Source organism: Rhinatrema bivittatum, chromosome 3 (genome assembly GCF_901001135.1).
Source record: "Rhinatrema bivittatum chromosome 3, aRhiBiv1.1, whole genome shotgun sequence".
Lineage (NCBI taxonomy): Eukaryota > Metazoa > Chordata > Amphibia > Gymnophiona > Rhinatrematidae > Rhinatrema > Rhinatrema bivittatum.
In genome coordinates, this window is record NC_042617.1 from 583,521,083 (window position 1) to 583,548,200 (window position 27,118).

At 43.6% G+C, this 27,118-nt stretch overlaps 1 protein-coding gene across 5 annotated transcripts in view; it reads left to right on the forward strand.

Moving 5' to 3' along the window:
* EZR (ezrin) overlaps positions 1-27,118 on the forward strand; it is a 247,899-nt gene that overhangs the window by 93,403 nt on the left and 127,378 nt on the right. For all 5 annotated transcript variants that reach the window (XM_029596635.1, XM_029596636.1, XM_029596637.1 and 2 more), the window contains exon 3: positions 3,066-3,149. In XM_029596635.1, coding sequence (XP_029452495.1) covers positions 3,066-3,149 — 84 coding nt within the window. The remainder of the gene's footprint in view (positions 1-3,065; positions 3,150-27,118) is intronic.

Here is a 27,118-nt window from a genome sequence, read left to right on the forward strand (position 1 = left end):
GCTGAAAAGCCCTTGCCTGCATAGCCTCTCATCATAGGAATGACGTTATCATTTTTGTTTTCCCCCTCTGCACCTTTTCTAGTTCCGTTATGCCTTTCTTTATAGGATGAGCAGAACTGCACACAGTACTCAAGGTGTGGTCACACCATGGCTCGATATTTTCTGGTTATTGTCTGTTCCCTTTTGGCTCATGCCTAACATTTTTTTTTAACCACTGCCCACACCAAGTCGAGGATTTCAACGTATTGTCCACATGACTCAAGTCCTTTTCCCTGGGTGGTGACTCCCAATACAGAACCCAGCATTGTGTACCTGTAGTTGGGATTATTTTTCCCTATGTGCATCAGTTTGCACTCTCCACATTTACATTTTTTTATCTGCTGTTCAGATGCCCAATTTCCTGTGTCACAAGGTCCTGATGCAATTGTTTTAAACAACTTTGAATAATTTAATATTTTGAAAATGTGTGGTTTTGTTTTTTTGATAGTGGGTACACAAGTGCTAAACATGTATAAAGAGTGCATGATGACTATGGGTAGGTTCTACCGTATGCTTATTGAAGAAAAGTGAATCGCAAGACTCCTTGACTAATGACATGGAAGTAATAGCAGTACCATGTGCTATCTCTTGGTTCAGTTATTGAGGATCCTGCCTGTGATGCTCACACTGAATTATTGGGATCCCTTTTCATCCTCTATAAAGAAGCTAAAGTATATATTCTCGGCTTTTTCAGTGGATCTTCAGGAAACAGCAATTTGTGTCTCTGGCTCTATTGCAATATCATGGCCACAGCCAGCAAGATTCTCCCTTCCAGATTAGATCAAAACTTACCCAGGTGGTGACAAATACTGCAGAGTAATAATATTGGAAATAGAGGGAAGTTCAGGAGAAGGTGCTTGCTTCAACCGCATGTGCATCATTTTGTTAATTGGTCTTAAATAAAAAGTTGATAAGGCTTTTAAAGTGTAGGTGTCCAGTTTATAATGAAGTGTTTACTCCTATTTTGTGCTAATAGAGAAAATGGTGGCTAGTAGCTCGGCCCATTGTACTCTTCATGAGGGACTGAAGCAGATGCGATGAAGGACTTTTTTTTTCATATTAAAAATGTATCCTCCTTCGATTGTATCTTATCAAACAACTTTAAAATGTTTCAGGCCAGTTTCAGTTTGTAGTGGGGTAGAGAATGAACAACTGTGGGGGAACTGATCCAGTTTTTGCCACTGATAAGCTACCTAAGAAATCCATGTTCCACCTTCCGGATAGCAACGCTAGCTGGATAAACTTATCCGGCTAACTTTGGAGGTATTTTCAATAGTGCAGCCACATTATTGAATAGAGCCAGCTAACTTTAGGACAGCTGTTTGGCCCTGCCAGACTTATCTGGCTATTGCGACAGGCCTATCCCGACACAAACCAAATTTAATTTCTCCCCAGCCCCCTCTGTTCGAATTTTCCCCACCCCATCCTATGTTTCCCCCGCTTCCCCCCGCACCACCCATGGATACCCTAGAAGAAACAACATCCCCCCTACGGCTTAATTTATTTTTTGATCATGATCGGTTAATGTGTCCTTTTGTAAGAAATAGTATTTTGTTCTAAGGTTACATTGTTATGGTTTTATTTTATTTTATTCTTTGTACATTGTTTTGTTTTATTGTTTTATTGTATCGCCCACCTGAGTTCTTTGTAAACCGGCATGATGTGCTGCACGAATGTCGGTAAATAAAAGTTAATAAATAAATAAATAAAATCTGGCTAACTCTGAGTATCGGAGTTAGCTGGATAACTCAACTCCTCTCACTTACGCCCCCTGGAACACCCCAGCTTAGCCGGCTAACTTATTATCCAACTAGAATTTAGCTGAATAAGTGCCCAAACCTTCATTTAGCCGGCTAAATACTTTTGAATGTGGATCTCTTAAGTGTTTGTTAAATATATACTCAGACTAGTCAAACATGGCACGTTTCTTTTTAGTGGAATGGTGCGGTGCTGGAAATCTTGTTGGAACTCTTGCACACTACTGAATCAACATTTATTGTCTGCAGTGGGTATAATATCATCCATATAAATTAAAATTTTGATTGAAATCAATATGATTTGAAATGGATATTCTCTTTATATCTATCTATACACACTGAGCCTCATTTTCAAACCTATTCACGGTATAGCATTTATGCGCACAAGTGGATGAGCAGAAATTTATGCTAGAGCTGCACAGTTTATAAAACATCACATAGTTTTGCTCTAAAAGTACACACGTATGTTTTAGTGTTTGTGAATATTTCCAATGCAAGAAAATGCTTACCTTTTCTGCACATATAGATTTTAGATGCAAAAAAATAACATGTAGGCATAATAACCCCAATTTATATGTACAGGCAGGTATTTTATAAAGTTTGCATTCATCCTGTTTTGAAAATACGTATTTAAATTCATCAGTTTGCCAATTCCTCTTCCAGTTCATCTCTAGTTTACCTAGACCCACAAGCACTTTATCCTGAACCCCCACCAGTTCACCCAGGTCCACTTATACTAGTCAATTAGCGGGTGTATAAATAAGTTTGATAATTTATACACATTTTATCTCTTAAAAAATATCAACTTCAGCGCATATTTTTCAGTATAAACAATTTACTTGTATATAATATTTGTATATAATTCTATTGCCTATATATAATCATGTTCTCACGCTTATAGTCATATTACTTCGCTTATATTTCTCTTGTACAGTTATTCCCATCATGTTTCCCCCCCTTACCACCCCCCCAGTTCTCTTATCAGTTTCATTGTAAGCCCTGTTGGCCAGTTTATGTCACATGGAAACCGATGTGATGTTTGCTAAACGAACGTCAGTATACAAAAATTTTAAATAAATAAATAAATAAATATTTCCAGAATGCCCTTAGAAAATCCCTTTTTTGTTTCAGTAAAATGTGTGTGTGAACTGAAAATACGCGTGTACTTTTGATGTGTATAAAATAGCATATCTGTGAATAGTATATGCTATTTTTCTGCACAGAACTCCTTTTGAAAATGTACTCAGTATTGTTTCTTTCTCTCTGCAGATCAATGTTCGAGTTACCACTATGGATGCGGAGCTGGAGTTTGCCATCCAGCCCAACACTACAGGCAAACAGCTTTTCGACCAGGTAAGTAAGTAATCATTACTTCCCCGGAAGCTAATGATTACTTAATAAACTTAAACCCTGTACTACCTTCATTTTTATTGCAAATTAGGAAGTTGTGATTGAAAGACACCAAAGAGTTTTCTTTGGTGCTAAAAGGTCCTAGGGCAGTAAGACCTTTATATGCTTTAGAAAAATAAAATGTCTCAATTTTAATGCAGTTCTCATAGTTACCAAAATTTTGGGCAAATACTCTTTTGGATTATTTTTGGGTCAATAATGGTTCTACCTCCTATGGCAATGCTCTACAGCATTAACAGCATATTTTTACAGCCAAGGATCTTGCAGTTTGAATGGAAACTATCAAGGAATCAGTGATGCTGAATGACACTTTTTATGTCGATAAATAGGGCTGAATTAGCCATAACATAACATGTGGATGATGTCATCCCGCGAAACCAAATGAACCTATCTCTCATAACTTGTAGAGCTTTTGCTCTACTGAGAATGTGTGGGAATTCCCACTCGGGCATTGCCTTGTGAATCCCTTCAGTCTTTTTTTCTGAGCATTAGCATGAACGTATACCTCTGTCTCTCTGTTTTTCCTCACGAACACAAAGGTCCAGAGCCTGGAAAATGGAGGAACCTGATAAGTCTCGGAGAAGCTGCACTCAGTCCTCTTCCCAAAGCCCAGCCTAGTCTGCCTCACCGGGAATAGTGTTGAACACTAGCTCCTCTAAAATATTTCCTCCATTGGCAGAATAGGCCAAATCCTTGGGGTTGAGGAACATAACCACCATACGTTGAAGAAAAGAAGGTGCCACTCTGCGAAACCAGTGGAACAGCAAGAGTCAAAAAATACAGAGGTTTGAGTACACCAGCACTGTCGATGCATGGTGTACAGCATAGACAATGTATACATTTCCTGACAATATTCAAAGCCATTTAGATGGATAACTCGCAAGTTATCCATCTAACTCATAAGTTAGCCATCTAATTCATAAGTTAGCCATTTAAATGTTTAGTTTTGAACATTGACCTCATTGAGCCCAGGAACATCGATCTTTGACAGCTTTGCCTATTAAACCATTGGAAGCATTGTTGCATCATTCCACAAATCTTACTATGCAACTATATGCCGGTCTGGCCAAGTTCTTAATAGGAGCAGCAGGAGACAGGATCATTCTTCCACAACCAATTACTAGAGGAATCTTGCCAACAAAATTGCTGTCACAGGGTCTTCATGTAGAAACAAGAACCTCATTATATAAAAAAAAAAATAAAATAAAAATAGAAACATCAGATCCTATTTGCTGTCTGGAACCTCTTATTTCCAGTCGGCCTCCAGTTCAAACTCTTCAAATTCCAGAAGATGTACAAGATTCCATTCTAATACCAGAAGAGATGTTCTACCACCTACATCAGGACAGAATGCATGTCAGCCACTTGACTAATTAGTAGAGTTGGTGAAAGATTTCTTTACTTCATTAGTAGCTAAGGATAAGGAGGTTATCATGCAACCTTTTCTTTCCAGGATGTCCTGTTTACTTCCATGACAGGGAGTCCCAGCATCCCCAATTCATATTGATTATCCATTGTATACCCCACAAGGTGCTTCTAGCCCATGGCCTTCATATGCAGCGGACTCCGGCTTCTCAGAGAATGTATACCAAAAGTATACAATAGCCTAGTATCTTTCCCTGGCAGTGTATTTGAGAATGTGTGGGAATTCCCACTTGGGCATTGCCTTGTGAACCCCTTCAGTCTTTTTTTCTGAGCATTATCACGAACGTATACCTCTGTCTTTCTGTTTTTCCCCACGAACACAAAGGTCCAGAGCCTTTGGGTTCGTGGGGAACACAAAGGCTCTGGACCTTTGTGTTCGTGGCAACTGAGGCTGACTCAGTCAGCAGCTTCATTATTAGATCTTAGATCAGTATTCCCTCACCACTAGGCTTTGAAGAGGGATTCATGGGAATTCCCTCTGACCCACCTCCAGAACACTCTCCTCCCAGAATACCTTTCCTACTCCAGGTTTCTGGACAAATTAGAAAAAGCCCTTGGAGTAAATGTATGTAAGGACTAAGATCCTCATGCAGACATCTTGGGCGGTCTCCAGATACTGGAAGCTCCAGTGGACCTAGCAACTTTTCTAGTACATCATATCTTGCATGATTTACAAATGAGAATGTGGAAACCTTTCATTTTCTGTGCCCCAGTAGCAAGGAAACTTGACCTTAAGGACATAGTTCAAAAATCCCCAGGTTTTGGAATCATACAATTACCAGTACAATTATCCCATCAATCAACTCTAAAAAGAGCAAAGAAAACAAGATAAATTCAAATACACTGCCAGGTAAAGATACTAGGCTATTGGATAATTTGGGAAAAAGATGCTTCAAAGCTCCATGTTTAATACACAGATCACTGCTCATAAATTCTACATGATCCAGTACATACATGATTTTATGCAAAAACTGAAGCCTTTTCTTCAGCGAGTGATGTTGAAATTGCATACACACAGCCACTACTGGGTGCCAAAGAGTGTATACACCAGTGTTTCCCAACCTCTCCTGGAGGCCACTAACTAGTTGGGTTTTCAGGATATCCATAACAAATATGCATAAGATAGAAACATAGAAATGATGGCAGAAAAAGACCAATCAGCCCATCCAGTCTGCCCAGCAAGCTCCCACATTTATTTTCCCATACTTATCTGTTTCACCGACTACCAAGTTCAGGGCCCTTGTTGGTAACTGTTTGATTCACATTTCCTCCATCCCCTGCCATTGATGCAGAGAGTAATGTTGGAGTTGCATCAAAGGTGAGCATAAGGCTTAATGGTTAAGGGTAATAACCACCGCATCAAGCAAGTTACCCCGATGCTTGTTTACCCAGACTGCACAGATCAATGCCTTGTTGGATTTTGTCTGAATGTAAATCCTCTTCCACATTTATCCCTGCCGTTGAAGCAGAGAGCAATGCTGTATATGCATTCAAAGTGATGTATCAGGCTTAATTGGTTTAGGGTAGTAACTGCCGTAATAAGCAAGCTACCCCCACTCTTATTTGTTTACCCAGATTGTGAAGTTCAGTCCTTGTTGGTTGTTTGAGTACAAATCCTCTTTCCCACAATTCCCCTTGCCGTTGACGCAGAGAGCAATGTTGGAGTTGCATTAACCATGCGAAGGCTTGTTGAGTAAGGGTAGTAATCACCAGGTAGTAGCCTCCATTCCAGCAAGCCACCCCCATGGCTCTTCTCTTCATTCCCATCCTCTAGCCTTTATTTATTTATTTATTTATTTATTTATCATGCCGGTTTACAAAGAACTCAGGTGGGCGTTACAATAAAACAATAAAAACAAAACAATGTACAGAGAATAAAATAAAAGTAAAACCATAACAATGTAACCTTAGAACAAAATACTATTTCTTACAAAAGGACACATTAACCAATCATGATCAAAAAATAAATAAATAGTGTTTATCCCATGCCCCTTTGAAATCCTTCGCAGTTTTAGTCTTCACCACTTCCTCTGGAAGGGCATTCCAGGCATCCACCACCCTCTCCGTGAAGAAATACTTCCTGACATTGGTTCTGAATCTTCCTCCCTGGAGTTTCAAATCGTGACCCCTAGTTCTACTGATTTTTTTCCCAACGAAAAAGGTTTGTTGTTGACCATGGATCATTAAAACCTTTCAAGTATCTGAAAGTCTGTATCATATAATTTAGATTTGCATATATTGGAGACCCAGGGTATGCAAATTTATCTCATGAATATTCATCATGGCAAGCCTGAAAACCCAATTGGCTAGGTGTTCCTCCAGTAGAGTTATACATCTTCTTCAATTTGTCTGAGATGTTCAATGCCACCTCATACTCCTTGTAGAACCCCATTGTAGCTCACCGCATTGACTGATTGAGTACCCATACCCTACGTAAGAATGTCTACAAGAGGTAGATGTACATTCCCTGCCTGGGTGATAAACTTTTTGAAGAAAAGCTGAGAGAAACAGAGGCTGAAATAAAGGACCAGCACGTGGCAGTGCAGTCCCTCTCCATGGGATCGGAACAGTAGTCTTCTGCAAGTTGTACTTTCTACACTTTTACAAAAACATATTTTCAGAGATGCCCCTTCCAGCAATTCCAGTCATACTGGATGCCATCCCTGCTTCCGCAACAGCAATAGCAACACCCATCTTGTCCTTAAGAGTATGAATGCATTCAACCAAAAGCAGAGCAAGAGGTTTAGCCCAAGCCTGAACAAAGTTCTTGACCAGCCTTCAAGCCCAGTAGGGGGGACAATACATCACTATCTAGAATAATGATTCAAGATCACCAAAGACTGCTTGCTTCTCAAGATTGTGGTCTGGATACTGCTCCTGCCGAGTTCCCATGCTTCCTCACTACCTTGCCTTCAATCTGGATCTGTCTCACTCGATGCAGCTCTGCCGGGAAGTGGACTCACTTCTTGAATAGCAGGCGATAGAACTGGTTTCTCCCCTATGAGGAAAGACTAAAGAAGTTAGGACTTTTCAGCTTGGAGAAGAGATGGCTGAGGGGGGATATGATAGACGTGTTTAAAATCATGAGAGGTCTAGAACGGGTAGATGTGAATCGGTTATTTACTCTTTCGGATAATAGAAAGAATTTGTTGCCAGAGGATGTGGTTAGTGCAATTAGTATAGCTGTGTTTAAAAAAGGATTGGATAAGTTCTTGGAGGAGAAGTCCATTACCTGCTATTAATTAAGTTGACTTAGAAAATAGCCACTGCTATTACTTGCAATGGTAACATGGAATAGACTTAGTTTTTGGGTACTTGCCAGGTTCTTAAGGCCTGGATTGGCCACTGTTGGAAACAGGATGCTGGGCTTGATGGACCCTTGGTCTGACCCAGTATGGCATGTTCTTATCTGCATGGCCAAGGGTTATACTCCCACTATGTCCTGTTGTGACGGTGGACCCTTGAGCCGAGACATTGGGAGGTGGTACAGGTGAGGAAGACCCAACTGGACTTTCACCTATACCTGCCCTCGTTCCCCACAGGTTGAGCCCTTGGGTACCGGGGCCGGCAGGACTTAAGTGTGGGTCTCTCAAGGCGTGGAACCAGAAGATGAAGCTGAAGCGGACGACCCAGGGTTCAAGGTAGGCAGCAGTCAAGCGGAATCAGGAACAGGCCAGAGGTCGGGAAGGGCAGTAAACAAGCGGAGTCGATAGGTTAAGGCAGGAGGTCGGGGCAGGCGGAGATCAAGCAGCGCCAAGATACCAGGCAGGCGGAGTCAGGCAAGCAAGGTCAGAACCAGAAGATCAATCTGTAGGGACGAGGAGCAAGACGGGGACTGGAGACTAGGAACAGTAACGCTGGAATCAGGAACAGGAAGCAAGGCAGGGATCAGGAACGCAGACAACTCGCAGTCAAGAATGAGCAGGACCTGTTGCTGAGGCGAAGTGGTGTTAGCAAGGCAGGGTATATATACCCACCCTGCTTGATGTCGTCATTGCGGGCTGCGGGGAACTTTCCTGCCGTTGGCCCTTTAAATTAGCTGCAGAGGCACGCGCACACACGCACCTAGGAAGCCAGGCGCAGAGCTCGGCGTCGGCAGTGTGTGAGGATGTCGTGTGAGTGAGCCGCTGCTGTGGCGGTCGGCATTGGCAGCGGGAGGTGACGGGGGAAGCCGGAACGGGCCTCCTGCCTGGTGAGGGGACCTGGTTGCGGTCTCATGCGGCTGGGGATCCTAACAGTCCTCATCCTCAAGAAATTTGGAGGACTCAGACCAATCCTGGATTTAAGAAACCTGAACAAACATATACTCCCAGAGAAATTCAGAATGAATTCCCTTCACAAAGTCCTCCCTTCATGTATGTTTTGGATATAAAATATGCTTATGCTCACATTCCCATTTACTTCTCCCACTAGCAAAACCTGCATTTTATGGTGCATTGTTTCAGTACAAAGTGCTCCCTTTTGGCCTCTCAGCCACACCAAGGGTCTTTACCAAATGCCTGATGTAGTTTTATGATATTATGTAGTAAATTTTTACTGTTTGTCTTTGTTTTATGTTTTTATGTATATTAGTGTTATCTGCACTGAACAATTTTATTGACAGAAGCAGTATACAATATTTTTAAATAAATAGTAGCAGCACTTCTACACCTTACCTAGATGACTGGCTTGTGATAGAGAATTCCCAAGATAGTGTTCTATCCTCTTTGGAGAAATCAGTACATCTCCATACAGTCGCTTGGCTTCCTCTTGAATTTAGAGTAATTGATTCTGATTCCCTCCTAGAAAGTCTGTTGGGGGCATAGATAAGCTCTCTCCTGCAGAGAATCTTCCTTCCTTCAGATCAAATACAAACTCTGGCCATTGACTCACAGACCACTAAACACAGATCAGTCAGCTGCCATGGTGGCAGCAGTCAAGGAAGTATTTCTGACCCACCTGCATATATGTCTCCTATAGTGGGGCCTTTATTCCAGTGGGACCAACTAACTCAGCCTCTATCATTCAAAGTGCAGATTTCATCATAAAGTTTAGTTGATGGCTGAACCCCTTCATTCTACAGGGAAGGTGCACCACTGCAACTAGCTCCTCACCAATAACCTTGGCAACAGTTGCCTCCACAAAGGGACATGATCATTTTAGGAGAAACAATTTCAGATCAATTTCCTCAATTTGAAAGCCATAAGGTACACTTAACATCCAGTTGCCACCTTCAAGGGAAGATAATTCTTGTCCAACCAAACAATCAAGTTGCCATGTTCCTTATGATCAAACAAGGAGGCACAGGATCTTGGACTCTGTGCCAAGAAGTGATAAAAAAAAATATAGTAGTAGGCATGCAAACATCAAGCTGTACTATAAGAACCCTTCCTTCCTGGAGTCTTCAACTGCACTGAGCCAAGAATGCAGATTGCCTCATTAGAATTTTTCATCCACATGAATGGTTGCTTCAGCAATCATCAGCTGACAGACTGTTCAGTCTGGGGTTTTCCAGCAGTCTACCTATTTGTATCAGAACAAAACAGAAAACTAGAAAAGTTTTGCTCCATTCTTCCCAGCAAAACTGAGATCCACTCAGGACACTTTTCTGCTTGACTAGAATGCAGATATTATGCACGCTTTTCCACTGATTCCATTAAAAATCAGAACAGTACAAAAAGTACTAAAGGATTGGCCTGCCTAATCTTTATAGCTCCAACGTTGCCCAGTTAAGTCGGGTTTGCATAGCTAGTTCAGCTCTTCAGCCATCCTCCGATTCTTCTTGGGTCAGATCCATACCTCTAATTCAAGCATTTTAGATTTTATTAATATAAGAATGAACAACAAAACCAAAACATAATGCAAGGGAAGACTGTAGTGATAGGAGTATACTACCATCCACCTGGTCAAGATGGTGAGACAGACAGTGAAATGCTAAGAGAAATTAGGGAAGCTAACCAAATTGGTATTGCAGTAATAATGGGAGACTTCATTTACCCCAATATTGACTGGGTAAATGTATCATCGGGACACACTAGAGAGATAACGTTCCTGGATGGAATAAATGATAGCTTTATGGAGCAATTGGTTCAGGAACCGACAAGAGAGTGAGCAATTTTAGATCTAATTCTCAGTGGCGCACAGGACTTGGTGAGAGAGGTAACGGTGGTGGGGCCACTTGGCAATAGTGATCATAATATTATGATCTAATTTGATTTAATGACTGGAAGAGGAACAGTGTGCAAATCCACGGCTCTTGTGCTAAACTTTCAAATGGGAAACTTTGATAAAATGAGAAAAATTGTTAGAAAAAAAACTGAGGAGCAGCTACAAAAGTAAAAAATATCCAAGAGGCGTGGTCATTGTTAAAAAAATACCATTCTAGAAGCACAGTCCAGATGTATTCCACACATTAAGCAAGGTGGAAAGAAGGCAAAACGATTACCGGCATGGTTAAAAGGGGAGGTGAAAGAAGCTATTTTAGCCAAAAGATCTTCATTCAAATATTGGAAGAAAGATCCAACAGAAGAAAATAGGATAAAGCATAAACGTTGGCAAGTTAAATGTAAGACATTGATAAGACAGGCTAAGAGAGAATTTGAAAGAGGTTGGCCGTAGAGGCAAAAACTCCCAGTAAAAACTTTTTAAAATATATCCAAAGCAGAAAGCTTGTGAGGGAGTCAGTTGGACTGTTAGATGATCGAGGGGTTAAAGGGGCACTTAAAGAAGATAAGGCCATCGCGGAAAGATTAAATGAGTTCTTTGCTTAGGTGTTTACTGAAGAGGATGTTGGGGAGTTACCCGTAATGGAGAAGGTTTTCATGGGTAATGATTCAGATGGACTGAATCAAATCACGGTGAACCTAGAAGATGTGGTAGACCTGATTGACAAACTGAAGAGTAGTAAATCACCTGGACCGGATGGTATACACCCCAGAGTTCTGAAGGAACTCAAAAATGAAATTTCAGACCTGTTAGTAAAAATTTGTAACCTATCATTAAAATCATCCATTGTACCTGAAGACTGGAGGATAGCAAATGTAACCCCAATATTTAAAAAGGGCTCCGGGGCGATCCGGGAAACTACAGACCAGTTAGCCTGACTTCAGTGCCAGGAAAAATAGTGGAAAGTGTTCTAAACATCAAAATCACAGAACATATAGAAAGACATGGTTTAATGGAACAAAGTCAGCATGGCTTTACCCAAGGCAAGTCTTGCCTCACAAATCTGCTTCACTTTTTTGAAGGAGTCAATAAACATGTCGATAAAGATGAACTGGTAGATGTAGTATACTTGGATTTTCAGAAGGCGTTTGACAAAGTTACTCATGAGAGGCTTCTAGGAAAAGTAAAAAGTCATGGAATAGGTGGCGATGTCCTTTCGTGGATTGCAAACTGGCTAAAAGACAGGAAACAGAGAGTAGGATTAAATAGACAATTTTCTCAGTGGAAGGGAATGGGCAGTGGAGTGCTCAGGGATCTGTATTGGGACCCTTACTTTTCAATATATTTATAAATGATCTGGAAAGAAATATGACGAGTGAGATAATCAAATTTGCAGATGACACAAAATTGTTCAGAGTAGTTAAATCACAAGCAGATTGTGATAAATTGCAGGAAGACCTTGTGAGACTGGAAAATTGGGCATCCAAATGGCAGATGAAATGTAATGTGGATAAGTGCCAGGTGATGCATATAGGGAAAAATAACCCATGCTATAATTACACAATGTTGGGTTCCATATTAGGTGCTACAACCCAAGAAAGAGATCTAGGCGTCATAGTGGATAACACATTGAAATTGTCGGTTCAGAGTGCTGCGGCAGTCAAAAAAGCAAACAGAATGTTGGGAATTATTAGAAAGGGAATGGTGAATAAAACAGAAAATATCATAATGCCTCTGTATCGCTCCATGGTGAGACCGCACCTTGAATACTGTGTACAATTGTGGTCGCCGCATCTCAAAAAAGATATACTTGCGATGGAGAAGGTACAGAGAAGGGCTACCAAAATAAGGGGAATGGAACATAGAAACATAGAAATGACGGCAGAAGAAGACCAAATGGCCCATCCAGTCTGCCCAGCAAGCTTCACACATTTTTTCTCTCATACTTATCTGTTTCTCTTAGCTCTTGGTTCTATTTCCCTTCCACCCCCACCTTTAATGTAGAGAGCAGTGATGGAGCTGCATCCAAGTGAAATATCTAGCTTGATTAGTTAGGGGTAGTAGCCGCCGCAATAAGCAAGCTACACCCATGCTTATTTGTTTTACCCAGACTATGTTATACAGCCCTTATCGGTTGTTTTTCTTCTCCCCTGCCAATAAGCAAGCTTCTCCCCTGCCAATAAGCAAGCTACACCCATGCTTATTTGTTTTACCCAGACTATGTTATACAGCCCTTATTGGTTGTTTTTCTTCTCCCCTGCCGTTGAAGCAGGGAGCTATGCTGGATATGCGTGAAGTATCAGTTTGTTTTTTTTCTCCCCTGCCGTTGAAGCAGAGAGCTATGCTGGATATGCGTGAAGTATCAGTCTTCTCCCATGCTGTTGAAGCAGAGAGCCATGCTGGATATGCATCGAAAGTGAAGTATCAGGCACATTTGGTTTGGGGTAGTAACCGCCGTAACAAGCCAGCTACTCCCCGCTTTGTGAGTGCGAACCCTCTTTTCTTCTCCCCTGCCGTTGAAGCAGAGAGCTCTGCTGGATGTGTGAAGTATCAGTTTTTCTTCTCCCCTGCCGTTGAAGCAGAGAACTATGCTGTATATGCATTGAAAGTGAAGTATCAGGCTTATTTGATTTGGGGTAGTAACCGCCGTAACAAGCCAGCTACTCCCCTCTTTGTGAGTGTGAATCCTTTTTTCCACATTTCCTCTTGCTGTTGAAGCTTAGAGCGATGTTGGAGTCACAGTAAGCATGTGGTGTATGTTATTTAATAAGGGTATTGTCTCCAGGCGTAGCCATCATTCTGGCGAGTCACCCACTCTTCATTGGCGGCCTCTTGACTTTATGGATCCACAGTGTTTATCCCACGCCCCTTTGAAGTCCTTCACAGTTCTGGTCTTCACCACATCCTCCGGAAGGGCATTCCAGGCATCCACCACCCTCTCCGTGAAGAAATACGTCCTGACATTGGTTCTGAATCTTCCTCCCTGGAGCTTCAAATCGTGACCCCTGGTTCTGCTGATTTTTTTCCTACGGAAAAGGTTTGTCGTTGTCTTTGGATCATTAACACCTTTCAAGTATCTGAAAGTCTGTATCATATCACCTCTGCTCCTCCTTTCCTCCAGGGTGTACATATTTAGATTCTTCAATCTCTCCTCGTACGTCATCCGATGAAGATCCTCCACCTTCCTGGTCACCCTTCTCTGTACCGCCTCCATCTTGTCTTTGTCTTTTTGAAGATACGGTCTCCAGAACTGAACACAGTACTCCAGGTGAGGCCTCACCAAGGACCTGTACAAGGGAATAATCACTTCCCTTTTCTTACTAGATATTCCTCGCTCTATGCAGCCCAGCATTCTTCTGGCTTTAGCTATCGCCTTGTCACATTGTTTCGCCGACTTCAGATCATTAGACACTATCACCCCAAGGTCCCTCTCCTGCTCCGTGCACATCAGCCTTTCCCCCCCCCCATCGAATACAGTTCATTCGGATTTCCACTCCCCATATGCATGACTTTGCACTTCTTGGCATTGAATCTCAGCTGCCATATCTTCGACCACTCTTCCAGTTTCCTTAGATCTCGTCTCATTCTCTCCACTCCTTCCAGCGTGTCCACTCTGTTGCAGATCTTAGTGTCATCCGCAAAAAGACAAACCTTACCTTCTATCCCGTCCGCAATGTCGCTCACAAAGATATTGAACAGGACCGGTCCCAACACCAATCCTTGTGGTACACCACTTAAAACCGCTCTCTTTTCAGAGAAGGTTCCATTTACCATCACACATTGTCTTCTGTCCGTCAACCAATTTGCAATCCAGGTCACCACCTCGGCACTCACTCCTAAGCTTCTCGTTTTATTCACCAGTCTCCTGTGCGGAACCGTATCAAAAGCTTTGCTGAAGGAGGAAGTGACGTCATCCCGGGGCAATGGCAGCTTAAGTGCCTAGCTCGCCGTGGCAGCACTGAGAAACGGCATGGCTCTAAGATAAAAAGGGGCCTCGCTGGCCACAACGAGCAGGCTAAGCAGGGGAAACACCCAGGCTTTGAATCGGGGGAACCGCGGAGTGCAAAAGTCTGCCGGCCGTGAGTACGGGGCGGAGGAGGAGGGAGTCCCGCGGGAGCCCAGCACTTATTAAGATGGCGGCGGACCGCGTGTTGGAGGTCGCGATCGCGGCGGCTCGATTCCCCAGTGCCCCCCAGTCGGCATCAAACTTTTAATATTGCAAACTCCACCGGAGCCCCAGCACTGCAGGGAGGATCTTTTCTTGCCGAAATTGGCAGCAGGCAGGGGAAGAAAGGCGATGGAGGAGCGCGCTCAGCGGGACGAACAGGGAGCCAAAATGGCGGCGGACCACGAGGTTAGTCCCGGGGCAGAGGCAACACACTAAACCATAGCAAAATTAAAGACCCCAGTGACCCCGGAGTATAGCGACAACAGTGGGGAAGAAAAGTATTTTTCAGCCTTGGATGGTGGGACCGATTGTCAGGCTGGGTCTGAGCTGCACGGCAGTGGGTGAGAGTTGGTGTGCAAGAGAACCCCCCGGGGGGGATACAGCAGGCAGAGTGACCATGAAAGCAGGCTACTGAGACGGCGGCTATGGTGTAAAGGGGCCCTGAGGCTGGGGTAGACCTGTACAGCAAAGGCAAAGCAAATGGCAGCCCGCAAAAACCCCATAGACTTGTCAGCGTTTGCCTACAGCGACTCCATGGAAGGGGAGAAAGGAGCCCCGAGTGGGGATGAAGTGGACACCGTGGCAGCCGAGCCAGCTGCTATTGGAGGGTCTCATTTGGGGGCACATCTTGAGACTAGCCCCACCAAGCAGGAATTGCAGACATGGTTGCAAGATATGAAACAAGAAATTATACAGACATTGAAACTGGAAATAAAGGAAAACATGGGGGCACTTCGGGTGGAGGTAGAAGAGCTTGGAGAACGCGTGCACGTGGTGGAGCAAAGTGTGGATGAGCAAGCTACTACCCTTGTGCAACACAATAAGGATATACAACACTTGCAGCAGGTCACAGAGGACTTACTAACTAAATTAGAAGACCTGGAAAACCGGCAGCGCCGCTGCAATATTAGAATCCGCGGTATACCGGAGGGAGAAGAAACCATCGATTATGGACTGGTTGTGCAAAACATATGCAGATCCATTTTGAGTTCAGAAGCGGAAAAACCGTATGGGCAACCAATTCTTATTGACAGAGCCCATCGCGCGCTGGGAAAGCCGGTTAACAACAAACCGAGGGACATTGTGGCCTGCCTGCATAACTTCCACACTAAAGAACTGATCATGAATAAAGCAAGAGGCATGGGGCGTATAGTGTGGAAAGGAGCGGAGATACAAATCTTTAATGATGTATCGGCGGTGACGTTACAAAAAAGACGGGCAATGAAAAGTATCACTGAAACCCTGAGAGCGGAGAATGTCCGATATCGGTGGCTGTATCCGTTTGGCATTATGTTTACCATCAGTGGAAATTCCTGTGTAGCAAGGAGCCCGGAAGGCGCAGAAAAGTTCCTATGACAGCAGGGCATCGCAATCACCTCGCAGCCGGCGGGGCAGCCGTCATCAAGAGGCGTTCCCATCCCCCGATGGCAAAGAATGGGAAAGGGTGGCAAGCGGCTCCGGCGTCAGGAGTTTGCTAAGGAAGGGGGGGGAGCCAGTGAGGGATGAGGCGGACAATATGATGTATTGGAATTAATCTCTTCAGTGTTGGGGGGGAATCCATGTTCTGGAATTCTAATAATGTTGTTATGGGAATCGCAAGTTGATCATGGGTTGAGGTACTCATGGGGTATAGTAGCCCAGTTTGGCAGTTTAGGTTTAACAAGTTAAGGGATAAAGGTTGCATATGGTTGTGGTTACGCTGGGGGGCTTTATGCTGGTTTAAGGCTTAATACATGCAATTGTTTAAATTATGATATGGAGCCACAAGGGATGGGGTCATTCCTCCTATGGTTTGGGTGAGGATGGGTTCCTCACGGATAGTGGTAGGGGTTGGGGGGAGGGGGAGGGGGGGGGGGTGGGGTTGGGGGATGGGGGGTATACCAGGCTGGTGATTAGGAAACAGAGGGGATGGGAGTACTTTTCAATTTATAAGTACAGGCTGAATAGAGGAAGGACTAAATGGCTAAATTAAATATAGTGTCTCTGAATGTGAAAGGGCTGAACCACCCAAGGAAGCGGCAATTGTTATTCAAAGATGCCAAGGCGCAAAAGGCGCAGATCTATTTTATACAAGAAACGCATATGCTGAAGCGGGATGAGCAATTACTGCGGGATGCGGCATATCCGCATGTTTTTCTGGCTTCTAATTGTGAGGCGAGGAAGACATGTGGGGTGGGAATTCTGTTGAGTAAAGACATGAGGGTCGAGATTTTGGATACTAGAAAGGACCGACAGGGCAGGTACATCGCTCTAGTGTTAAAGGTCGACAATATTTTGATGACCCTCATTAACGTCTATGCCCCTAATCAAAATCAAGGGATGTTCTTTATACAACTGGAGCAAGCACTCAGTGATTTTATTCAGGGTGCAGTACTAGTTGGTGGGGATTTCAATACCACACTGAGCCCTAGTCTGGATCATAGTGCTGGGCGGGGTGGAGGTAAAGGACACAGAGAAAGGCTAAAACTCCTGATGGAGCACTGGGGGCTTATTGATATTTGGAGACACCGACATCCTAGGGTGAGGGATTATACCTTCTTCTCCAGAGCGCATGGGGTCTACTCCCGCATAGATCTGTGGCTGGGTAGTAAGAAATGGGTGGTGGTCTGTGAAGAGTCGCAGATAGGCCAGATTGTTTGGTCAGATCATGCCCCAATATCTGGGACTTTTCGACTGACGCAGGAAGAAAGGGGGATGAAATATTGGAGGCTCAATGATAAGCTTCTTACAGATGTAAAAACTTATGAGTCTCTGCGACTAGACATTGCAGAATACTTTGAGAACAACAATAACGGGGAAGTCCCTTCTCGGACGGTATGGGACTGCTTTAAATCTGTAATCCGGGGGCGCCTGATAGCTAGGGGAGCAGTGAAGCTGCGGGAAGACAGGATGTACAAGCAGGAGCTGACGAAGGTCATTGGGAACTTGGAAAGAGACCATAAGAGAGTAGGGGGATGGCGGGTCCTCCGAGAGCTAGATCGAAAACGTAATGAACTAAGGGCCTTATTAGATGGGGAGATTATGGATAAGTTGGACCATAGACGAGGGACCCACTTTTTGGAGGGTAATAAGCCGGGTAAATGGCTCGCAAGGCAATTGAAACAACAAATAGCACAAAGTACCATCCTCAAGGTAAAGGGCCATAATGGTGGCATTCTTATGGAAAACACGGGAATCAGGAATCAGTTTGCCCAGTTCTATCAGCGGTTATATACGGAAGAGTTAGATGTGTCTGCAGAACAAATTGATGACTACTTGGGGACAATTACTTTACCCAGTTTAGAGGAGCATAAAGTCCGAATTCTGGATATGCCAATTACTAGGGGGGAGATATCTGATGCTATTACCAGTTTAAAAATACACAAGGCCCCTGGTTTGGACAGATTTACCGGGCTGTTTTATAAAAAATCTAAGGATATGTTGGTCCCACACTTGCAAACGGTGTATAATGATATCCTTGAGACATCGGCTCTCCCGGATACCATGAGCCTGGCAGGGATCACGGTGTTGCCCAAGCCGGGTAAGGACAAAACGTTGTGTGGCTCCTATAGACCAATCTCCCTACTTAATATTGACTTAAAAATCTTAGCTAAAGTACTGGCAAAGCGGTTGAATATGGCCTTGCCTTCCCTTATACAGCCCGATCAATCTGGGTTCATACCAGGCCGGCAGGCGGGGGACAATGTTCGTAAAGTAGTGAATTTGATGTGGGCCGCACAGAATCGAGGGGTACCCTTGGTCCTCATGGCGGTGGATGCGGAAAAGGCCTTCGACCGGGTGCACTGGGGGTTTCTGTTTGGGGTCCTGCGTAAAGTGGGCTTAGGTCCTAATATTCAGCAATGGCTCAGAGCAATGTATACTCATCCCAAGGCCTGTGTTAAAGTGAATGGATATTATTCAGAGGCGTTTGCCTTGGGAAGGGGTACCAGACAGGGGTGTCCGCTCTCCCCTCTGTTATTTGCGCTATTTATGGAACCATTAGCTGCTATTATACGTCAAAATGGGGATATAAAAGGATTGGAAGTAGGGGGAGCTTGTGCTAAGGTCACGCTGTTCGCAGATGATCTTCTGTTTACAGTGGCTCATCCTCAGAGTACCCTAACGATTCTAGTCCAAGAGCTGGACAAATTTAGTGGGATATCGGGATTCAAAGTTAACATGTCTAAAACCGAGATTTTGAATGTTACATTGCCGGCGGAGCAGATTCCGGCGTTACAGGCTAAATTTCCATTCAAATGGGCTACGAAGGGCATAAAATATCTAGGGATCACACTATCTGCAAAGTGGAGGCAGTTGTTTCATCTTAATTATGTTCCTTTGATGCTACAAATGACTAGAGATCTGGATATATGGTTTCCATATAGGCTGTCCTGGGTGGGGAGAGTAGCAGTGATTAAAATGAATATATTACCCAGATGGTTGTACCTTTTTCAAACACGGCCGATAGAGGTCCCCTCGAAATTTTTACGGTCACTGCAAACCAAGGTCTTTCACTTTATTTGGAGGAGAAGGCCACCGCGAATAGCGAGAAGGGTGCTGTACTGTCCTAGAGAGGAAGGAGGACTAGCAGTTCCCAATTTTATTAAGTATTACCACGCGGCACAGCTCCGGGTTATACCGGAATGTGCTGCTGGGCGATGTCTCAAACTTTGGGCTCAAATTGAGCAAAGTCTGGGGGGGGGCACGCCTCTCCATACGAGGGTGTGGGGGCTCCCAGTGAAAGGGCACCCTAAAGAGGTAGCAAATCCCTTTACGCAGGTAACGTTGAAAATTTGGAAACAATGCCGGGGGAGGCTGTCGGGGACAGAGGTAACAACTCCCTTGTTACCCATTGGGCTATATCAGCAACGATGTGCGGTCTTTGAGGGGGGGGTTGGTCTGGAGAGGTGGAGTAGGTGGGGGATATTGCGCTACGGCCAATTGTTTCAGGACTCTCGCATACACTCCTTTGAGGAATTACAATGTAAACATGACCTCCCCAGAGGGGAGTATTATCGGTACCTCCAGATTCGACACTGTATTCAAGACCCTTATATTGGAGTGAATGTGAGCAGACAATGTTCGGCGTTTGAAAGCCTGTGCAGTACACGGGATGAATTAAAGGGGACTATTTCAAATATCTACGTTTGGCTATCTGAAAAAGACTTGACCGGTCATTGTTTTCAGCAGGCCTGGGAAAAGGACTTAAATCTGAATTGGACGGCGGCACATTGGAATGCTTGCTTTCTTCAGGCCTCCAGAGGGACAATATCGGCAAGTATCATGGAGACTAATTACAAAGTATTGACGAGGTGGTACCTGACACCGGCCAAATTGCATAAAATGTACCCAGCACAAGCTGAACAATGCTGGAGAAACTGTACGCAAAAGGGGACATACTTACATGTTTGGTGGGAATGCCCCATTATCTTACCATTCTGGAAATGGATTCGGCAGACGCTTATACAGATGCTACATGTGCCCATGTCCCATGAACCGGCATTTTTTCTGCTGTCCGATTTTCCAGAGAAGTGGCCGAGGAGGGTGAGACAATTGGTGCATCACGTGTTAAGTGCGGCGCGTCAGGAACTGGCGGCCCATTGGAAGCAGGACAGGCAGCCGGCTGTGGAGTCAGTTATCCACCGGCTATGGCTTATGCACTCGTGGCTATATCTAAGGGCCACACAGCAGGATGCCGTGGCAAAGCATGTCCTCATCTGGGAGCCCTTTCTCCATTGGTATAATGCACTTTGAGCATCGGGAGAACATTGGGGTTGTAAAGGGCCAATTGGGGGCGGAGATCCGGAGAGGCTAGGCTCTATGGACATGGTGACATTGAGGGAGCTCCCTGGGGCTATGAAGGAGGCAGCCAATCTCAAGGCTCCCATCCTCGGAGTAAATATTAGCTGGTATGGGGGGGAGGGGGGGGAGGTGGGGGAAAACCAGAAAAGAATGGCAAGACATTGGTTGTAAAAGCTTTATTGTATATTTCAGTGGTTTGTATTTGAAGTGAATATGGCTATGTTATTGATCTTGTTGCCAATAAAATTTAAATTAAAAAAAAAAAAAAAAAAGCTTTGCTGAAATCCAAGTATATGATATCGAGTGCTCTTCCTTGATCCAATTCCTTGGTTACCCAGTCAAAAAAGTCAATCAGATTTGTCTGACAGGATCTTCCTCTGGTGAATCCATGCTGCCTCTGGTCCATCAATTCTCCCGACTGTAGATAGTTCACTATTCTCTCTTTCAACAGTGACTCCATTACTTTTCCCACCACCGAAGTGAGGCTAACCGGTCTGTAGTTACCAGCCTCCTCTCTGTTCCCACTCTTGTGAAGCGGGACCACCACCGCTCTTCTCCAATCACTCGGCACCACTCCCGTTTCTAGGGATCTATTGAACAGGTCGCACAGCGGTCCCGCCAGCACATCTCTGAGCTCGCTCAGTATCCTTGGATGAATCCCATCAGGCCCCATGGCTTTGTCCACTTTCAGATTCTTTAGCTCTTCCCATACATTATCTACTGTAAATGGATTTTCCTCTGTTCCGCTTCCCTCCAGTTTCTTGTTGTGTAGAGATGGTCCTTCTCCAGGGTCTTCTTTAGTGAAGACCCTGGAGAAGGACCATCTCTACACAACAGCTCCCCTATGAGGAAAGACTAAAGAGGTTAGGACTTTTCAGCTTGGAGAAGAGACGGCTGAGGGGGGATATGATAGAGATGTTTAAAATCATGAGAGGTCTAGAACGGGTAGATGTGAATCGGTTATTTACTCTTTTGGCTAATAGACTAGGGGGCACTCCATGAAGTTAGCATATGGCACATTTAAAACTAATCTGAGAAAGTTCTTCACTCAACGCACAATTAAACTCTGGAATTTGTTGCCAGAGGACGTGGTTAGTTCAGTTAGTATAGCTGTGTTTAAAAAAGGATTGGATAAGTTCTTGGAAGAGAAGTCCATTACCTGCTATTAATTAAGCTGACTTAGAAAATAGCCACTGCTATATTACTAGCAACGATAACATGAAATAGACTTAGTTTTTGGGGTACTTGCCAGGTTCTTATGGCCTGGATTGGCCACTGTTGGAAACAGGATGCTGGGCTTGATGGACCCTTGGTCTGACCCAGTATGGCATGTTCTTATACATGAAACGTTAGTTTATCCTATAGTTACTTATAATAGTCAGTACCGAATTCAAACTCCATACAAGTGATTTAATGACTCTCATAACATCCCATAGGCTCATTTGGCATCTCTGCTCCTTATCAAGCCACAATTGGGATCATCTTTAATCACTGGTCATAATTTCACTTATATATATTTTTTTGTAGATTTTTTCATTTAACTAAAACGATAATGCTTCCCTTTCGGGGGTACTTTCCTTTAAGGGATCACAGTCCATGGAGGGTACTACCCTTCCAAAGTAATCAGAGTGCAGTTCGACGTGCACATTTCGCGTCCATTGCTGCTTCAGGAACTCCTCTGACTGTGTGTTGTCATTAAACGCATTTACATGCCAAAATATCTTCGGTTACGTTTTAGTCTCTGAAAGAACAAATTATTGTTACAACCATTACGCTGGGATTGTACTTGCCTTTCTCAGTCTTCAGAGCATACTTACAGCCTCGCGAAAGTGTACATTGCATCGTCGCGATTCAGGGAAAGAACTCCTCCTGAACAGCGGACTCTGAAAGACTGCTTTTAAGCGCATGCGTGTCATCTAAATTCAGCTGATTATTCATGAATGCGCTAGATGACTTAATTCGAATCACCCTGATTTTACTTAGGGTTCTAAGACATACTATGAAATCCACTGACATAAGTCAGGTCATTCGTCAGCATTGGAGGATACTTCAACAAATACATTGCATTTTCGCGGACCCCATTAGATTCGCTTACAGTAGGGGCCCAAATGTAAAAAACCATATCGTGCGTGCCAGCAGTTACCATCCATCACTTTTGACAGAGTTGCCCGGATGCGCAGGCTGTGGCCTTTGCGCATTGAAGACTCCTAAAAGCTCAATCACTTTTACTAGCAGACGTCAAGTTATATTACTGGACAAAGTCTCCTGTCAAGTTAGCTTAGTGGTTTATGTAATCTTTTGCACTTGCGAGCTGATGTATATCGGAATGACAAAGCGTCTATTAAAAACCAGACTGACTGAACATAAAAGTTGTTTGAAAACAGGGAAAATGGAAGCACCCCTGGTATCACACTTTGTTGAACACCAACATGGGTTCGAGGACTTAAGCTGGTCGGTGTTAGAACAGATACCTGCACATTGGCGCGGTGGAGACCGGGTCAAACATTTGAGAATATGCGAACAGCGATGGATTTTTCAATTAAACACCGTTCATCCACACGGACTAAATCGTGAAATTGAATGGACTCAGTGTTTGTGAAAGTGTATTCATTTGGTAATCAGTGGACCTCTTTAAATTTAATACACTCCAGGTTACCTTGGTACAATGACGCATGCGCATTGGAAGTAAAATCAGGGTGATTCGAGTTAAGTCATCTAGCGCATTCATGAATAATCAGCTGAATTTAGATGACACGCATGCGCTTAAAAGCAGTCTTTCAGAGTCCGCCATTCAGGAGGAGTTCTTTCCCTGAATCGCGACGATGCAATGTACACGTTCGCGAGGCTGTAAGTATGCTCTGAAGACTGAGAAAGGCAAGTACAATCCCAGCGTAATGGTTGTAACAATAATTTGTTCTTTCAGAGACTAAAGCATAACCGAAGATATTTTGGTATGTAAATGCGTTTAATGACAACACACAGTCAGAGGAGTTCCTGAAGCAGCAATGGACGTGAAACGTGCACGTCGAACTGCACTCTGATTACTTTGGAAGGGTAGTACCCTCCATGGACTGTGATCCCTTAAAGGAAAGTACCCCGAAAGGGAAGCATTTTCGTTTTATTTAAATGAAAAAATCTACAAAAAAGTATATATAAGTGAAATTATGGCCAGTGATTAAAGATGATCCCAATTGTGGCTTGATAAGGAGCAGAATGCCAAATGAGCCTATGGGATGTTATGAGAGTCATTAAATCACTTGTATGGAGTTTGAATTCGGTACTGACTATTATAAGTAACTATAGGATAAACTAACGTATCATTTATTATCTATTGTGATCCTCGTTGGTTCAAAAAAAAAAAAAAAGATTTTGAGTCTTGTTTCTTGTATTATTTTCTTATACATACAATAAATCAAAGAGTGGCAATATAACTGTATTGGGTGCCAAATCTTGGATACCTCAAACGCATGATTAGTTTTCTCAGCAGCTGCAGTTTCATATTTATGAGTAAGACATACTGTATTCTACCAGAATATAGGATTGAGGAGATGGCAGTCTTTCCAACAACCTAAGACATTCTGGCAAGCAATAGATAATAAGATATCCAAAAGCTTTTGGGCAGGAGAAGGAAGATCTTGCTGAAAGAGAGTAGCTTTCAAAATTATGATAGGATATAAGAGAGTATCATGTAGTGTAAGTATCTTAATAACAATATACCATACTTGTCACCAAAAGGGTTAGACATTTGGACAGAATAAACTAATTGGATTTTGTCAACGAAGCAGATAAGGAATATTGCATAACTTTAGTCCAAAAATAGTCTCATTGTTTTCTAGAGAAAGTTACATTGAGTTCATGTTCCCATACTTTTTCCACACCAGTAGATCTAGGATTTTGATTTCACTTAAAAATCATAAAGAACCTTGAAGTAATATGCCCAGATCCCCAGTAGATACAATTTTCAACAGTTATCAATGATACTGAGAGACTCATTTAATTCAGCTAAAATGCAGTATCAGAGTTGCAACCATTGACAGAAACAAAAGTCTGTGAGGTTATAATTGCTACCTGAAAAGATATGAGTAACTTTATACAAAACATGATGACAAAAGTATATACTTTTAGACCACCAAAGAGTTCATTAGATACATTTCTGATCAGTCTTAATTTGAGATGTTTAGAGTGCTCCCATTTAATTAACATAACTTTTTCAAATAATGCAAAGCCACAATGAGTAGAAAGCAAAATGTGATTATCTTATAGGACTTGGGGGAGAACTGCTACAGGGATGTAGAATAGATTGATGTAGAATAGATTCATGGCCCAGACAGTCCTCTGAATTGATTGACAAGATTCAACAAACTAGAAATAGTTTGATCAGGAATAGACAAATATAACAAAATATATGCATAAATAGAGAATTTATATTCAGAACCGTTCAGAAACAATCTTGCAATTAGAGATGATTGATGAATAACAATAGCTACGGGCTCCAGTGCAATATTAAAAAGAAGTGGAGAAAGTGGACAGCCCTGTCTAGTGCCCTGAGCCAACCACAAAGGAGAGAAAATAAGATTGTTAATGGATAACCAAACTAGGAGATTACTGTACAAAATCTTAACAATATTTAAATAATATGGACCAAATCCAGCCCATTCCAGAACTATAGAGAAAGAGACCCATTCAACTTGATCAAAGTCTATTCAGCATCTAAGGAAATGAGAAAAGCTGGAAAATCAACAAAAATAGCTTTATACAGTACATGACATAAGAGGCAGATATTGTACAAAGAGTGTCTGCTAAAAATTAAAACCAATCTGATCACTGTGAATCAATTGATCTAAAAAAGGGCTCAACCAGGAGGCCAAAAGTTTTGCATAAATTTTAGTCTGCATTTATAATTGAGATGGGTCTGTAATTCTTTTCATCCATGGGCTCATGCCTAGTACTACACAGTGGCGTAGCCAGAATTGATTTTTTGGGTGGGCACAAGGTTAACATGGGTGGGCTGTAGGCATGGAGGTCTACTAGTTGTTTTTTTACTGATAAATAATGCCAAATTATGCAGCATAGCATTCACATCTACGCCTAAGTATGAGGTTTACTTAATGATACAAACATAATTCACGGTGATCTGTGGTACTTTAGCCTTCTTATTATTACGATTTTATACACGGCTCCTACCTGTCCATAAATTTTGAGAGAGTGGTTGTGTTGCTTATATTTAAATTGCTAACATCTCAAAATATAGATATATATTTTTACCTTTGTTGTCTGATCTTTGTATTTTTCTAATCAGTTGGTCCTGGTCTCTTTTTCTCATTTTTCCCTTATAGCTCATTTCCTAATTCCTTTTCAGTGTCTTTCTTCTATTACTGTCTTCTTCCCTTCCACACACACACATACACGCTTTCTCTCACAGACTCCCTCTCACACACTCAAGCTCTCACTCTCATATGCTCTCCCCCCCCCCCCCCAGCTCACATTCTCTGCAGACACACATACAAGTTCTCACTTTCTCACCCCTCCCCAGGCTTATATTCTTATGCACACACAGACGCACATCCAGGCACCCATTCTCACCCACACACAAACCCCAGACTCCCATTCTCACCCACACATATTCAAGCTCCCATTCTCATCCATACATATACACATTTAAGGTCCTATTCTCACCCACACATACACACATTCAAGCACCCATTCTTATCCACATATTCAAGCTTCCATTCTCACCCACATACACACCCAGGCTCCAGTTTTCACCCACACACACACACACTCCCATTCTCATCCACACATACACATTCAAGCACGTTCACAGCTTCCGCTTCCTCACCCCAAAGCAGGAAGATCAGCTGCCTCTCCTGCTGCCACCGGACTCCTGCTATCTTCGGGCGTCGGGCCCGCCGAACTTCCTGTGGGGGGGGGGGAGCGGAAGCGCAGCGCACAGCTTCCGCTTCCTCCCCCCAAAGCAGGAAGATCAGCTGCCTCTCCTGCTGCCACCGGACTCCTGCTATCTTCGGGCGTCGGGCCCGCCGAACTTCCTGTCAGGGGGGGGGGGAGCGGAAGCGCAGCGCACAGCTTCCGCTTCCTCCCCCCAGAGCAGGAAGATCAGCTGCCTCTCCTGCTGCCACTGGCCTCCTGCTATCTTCGGGCGTCGGGCCCGCCGAACTTCCTGTCAGGGGGGGGGGGGAGCGGAAGCGCAGCGCACAACGTCCGCTTCCTCCCTCCCTCCCCCAAGCAGGAAGATCGGCGGGCCCAACGCCCGAAGATAGCAGGAGGCCGGTGGCAGCAGGAGAGGCAGCTGATCTTCCTGCATTGGGGGGAGGAAGCGGAAGCTGCGCGCGGCGCTTCCGCTCCCTCCCCCCCCGAACAGGAAGACCGGTTGGCC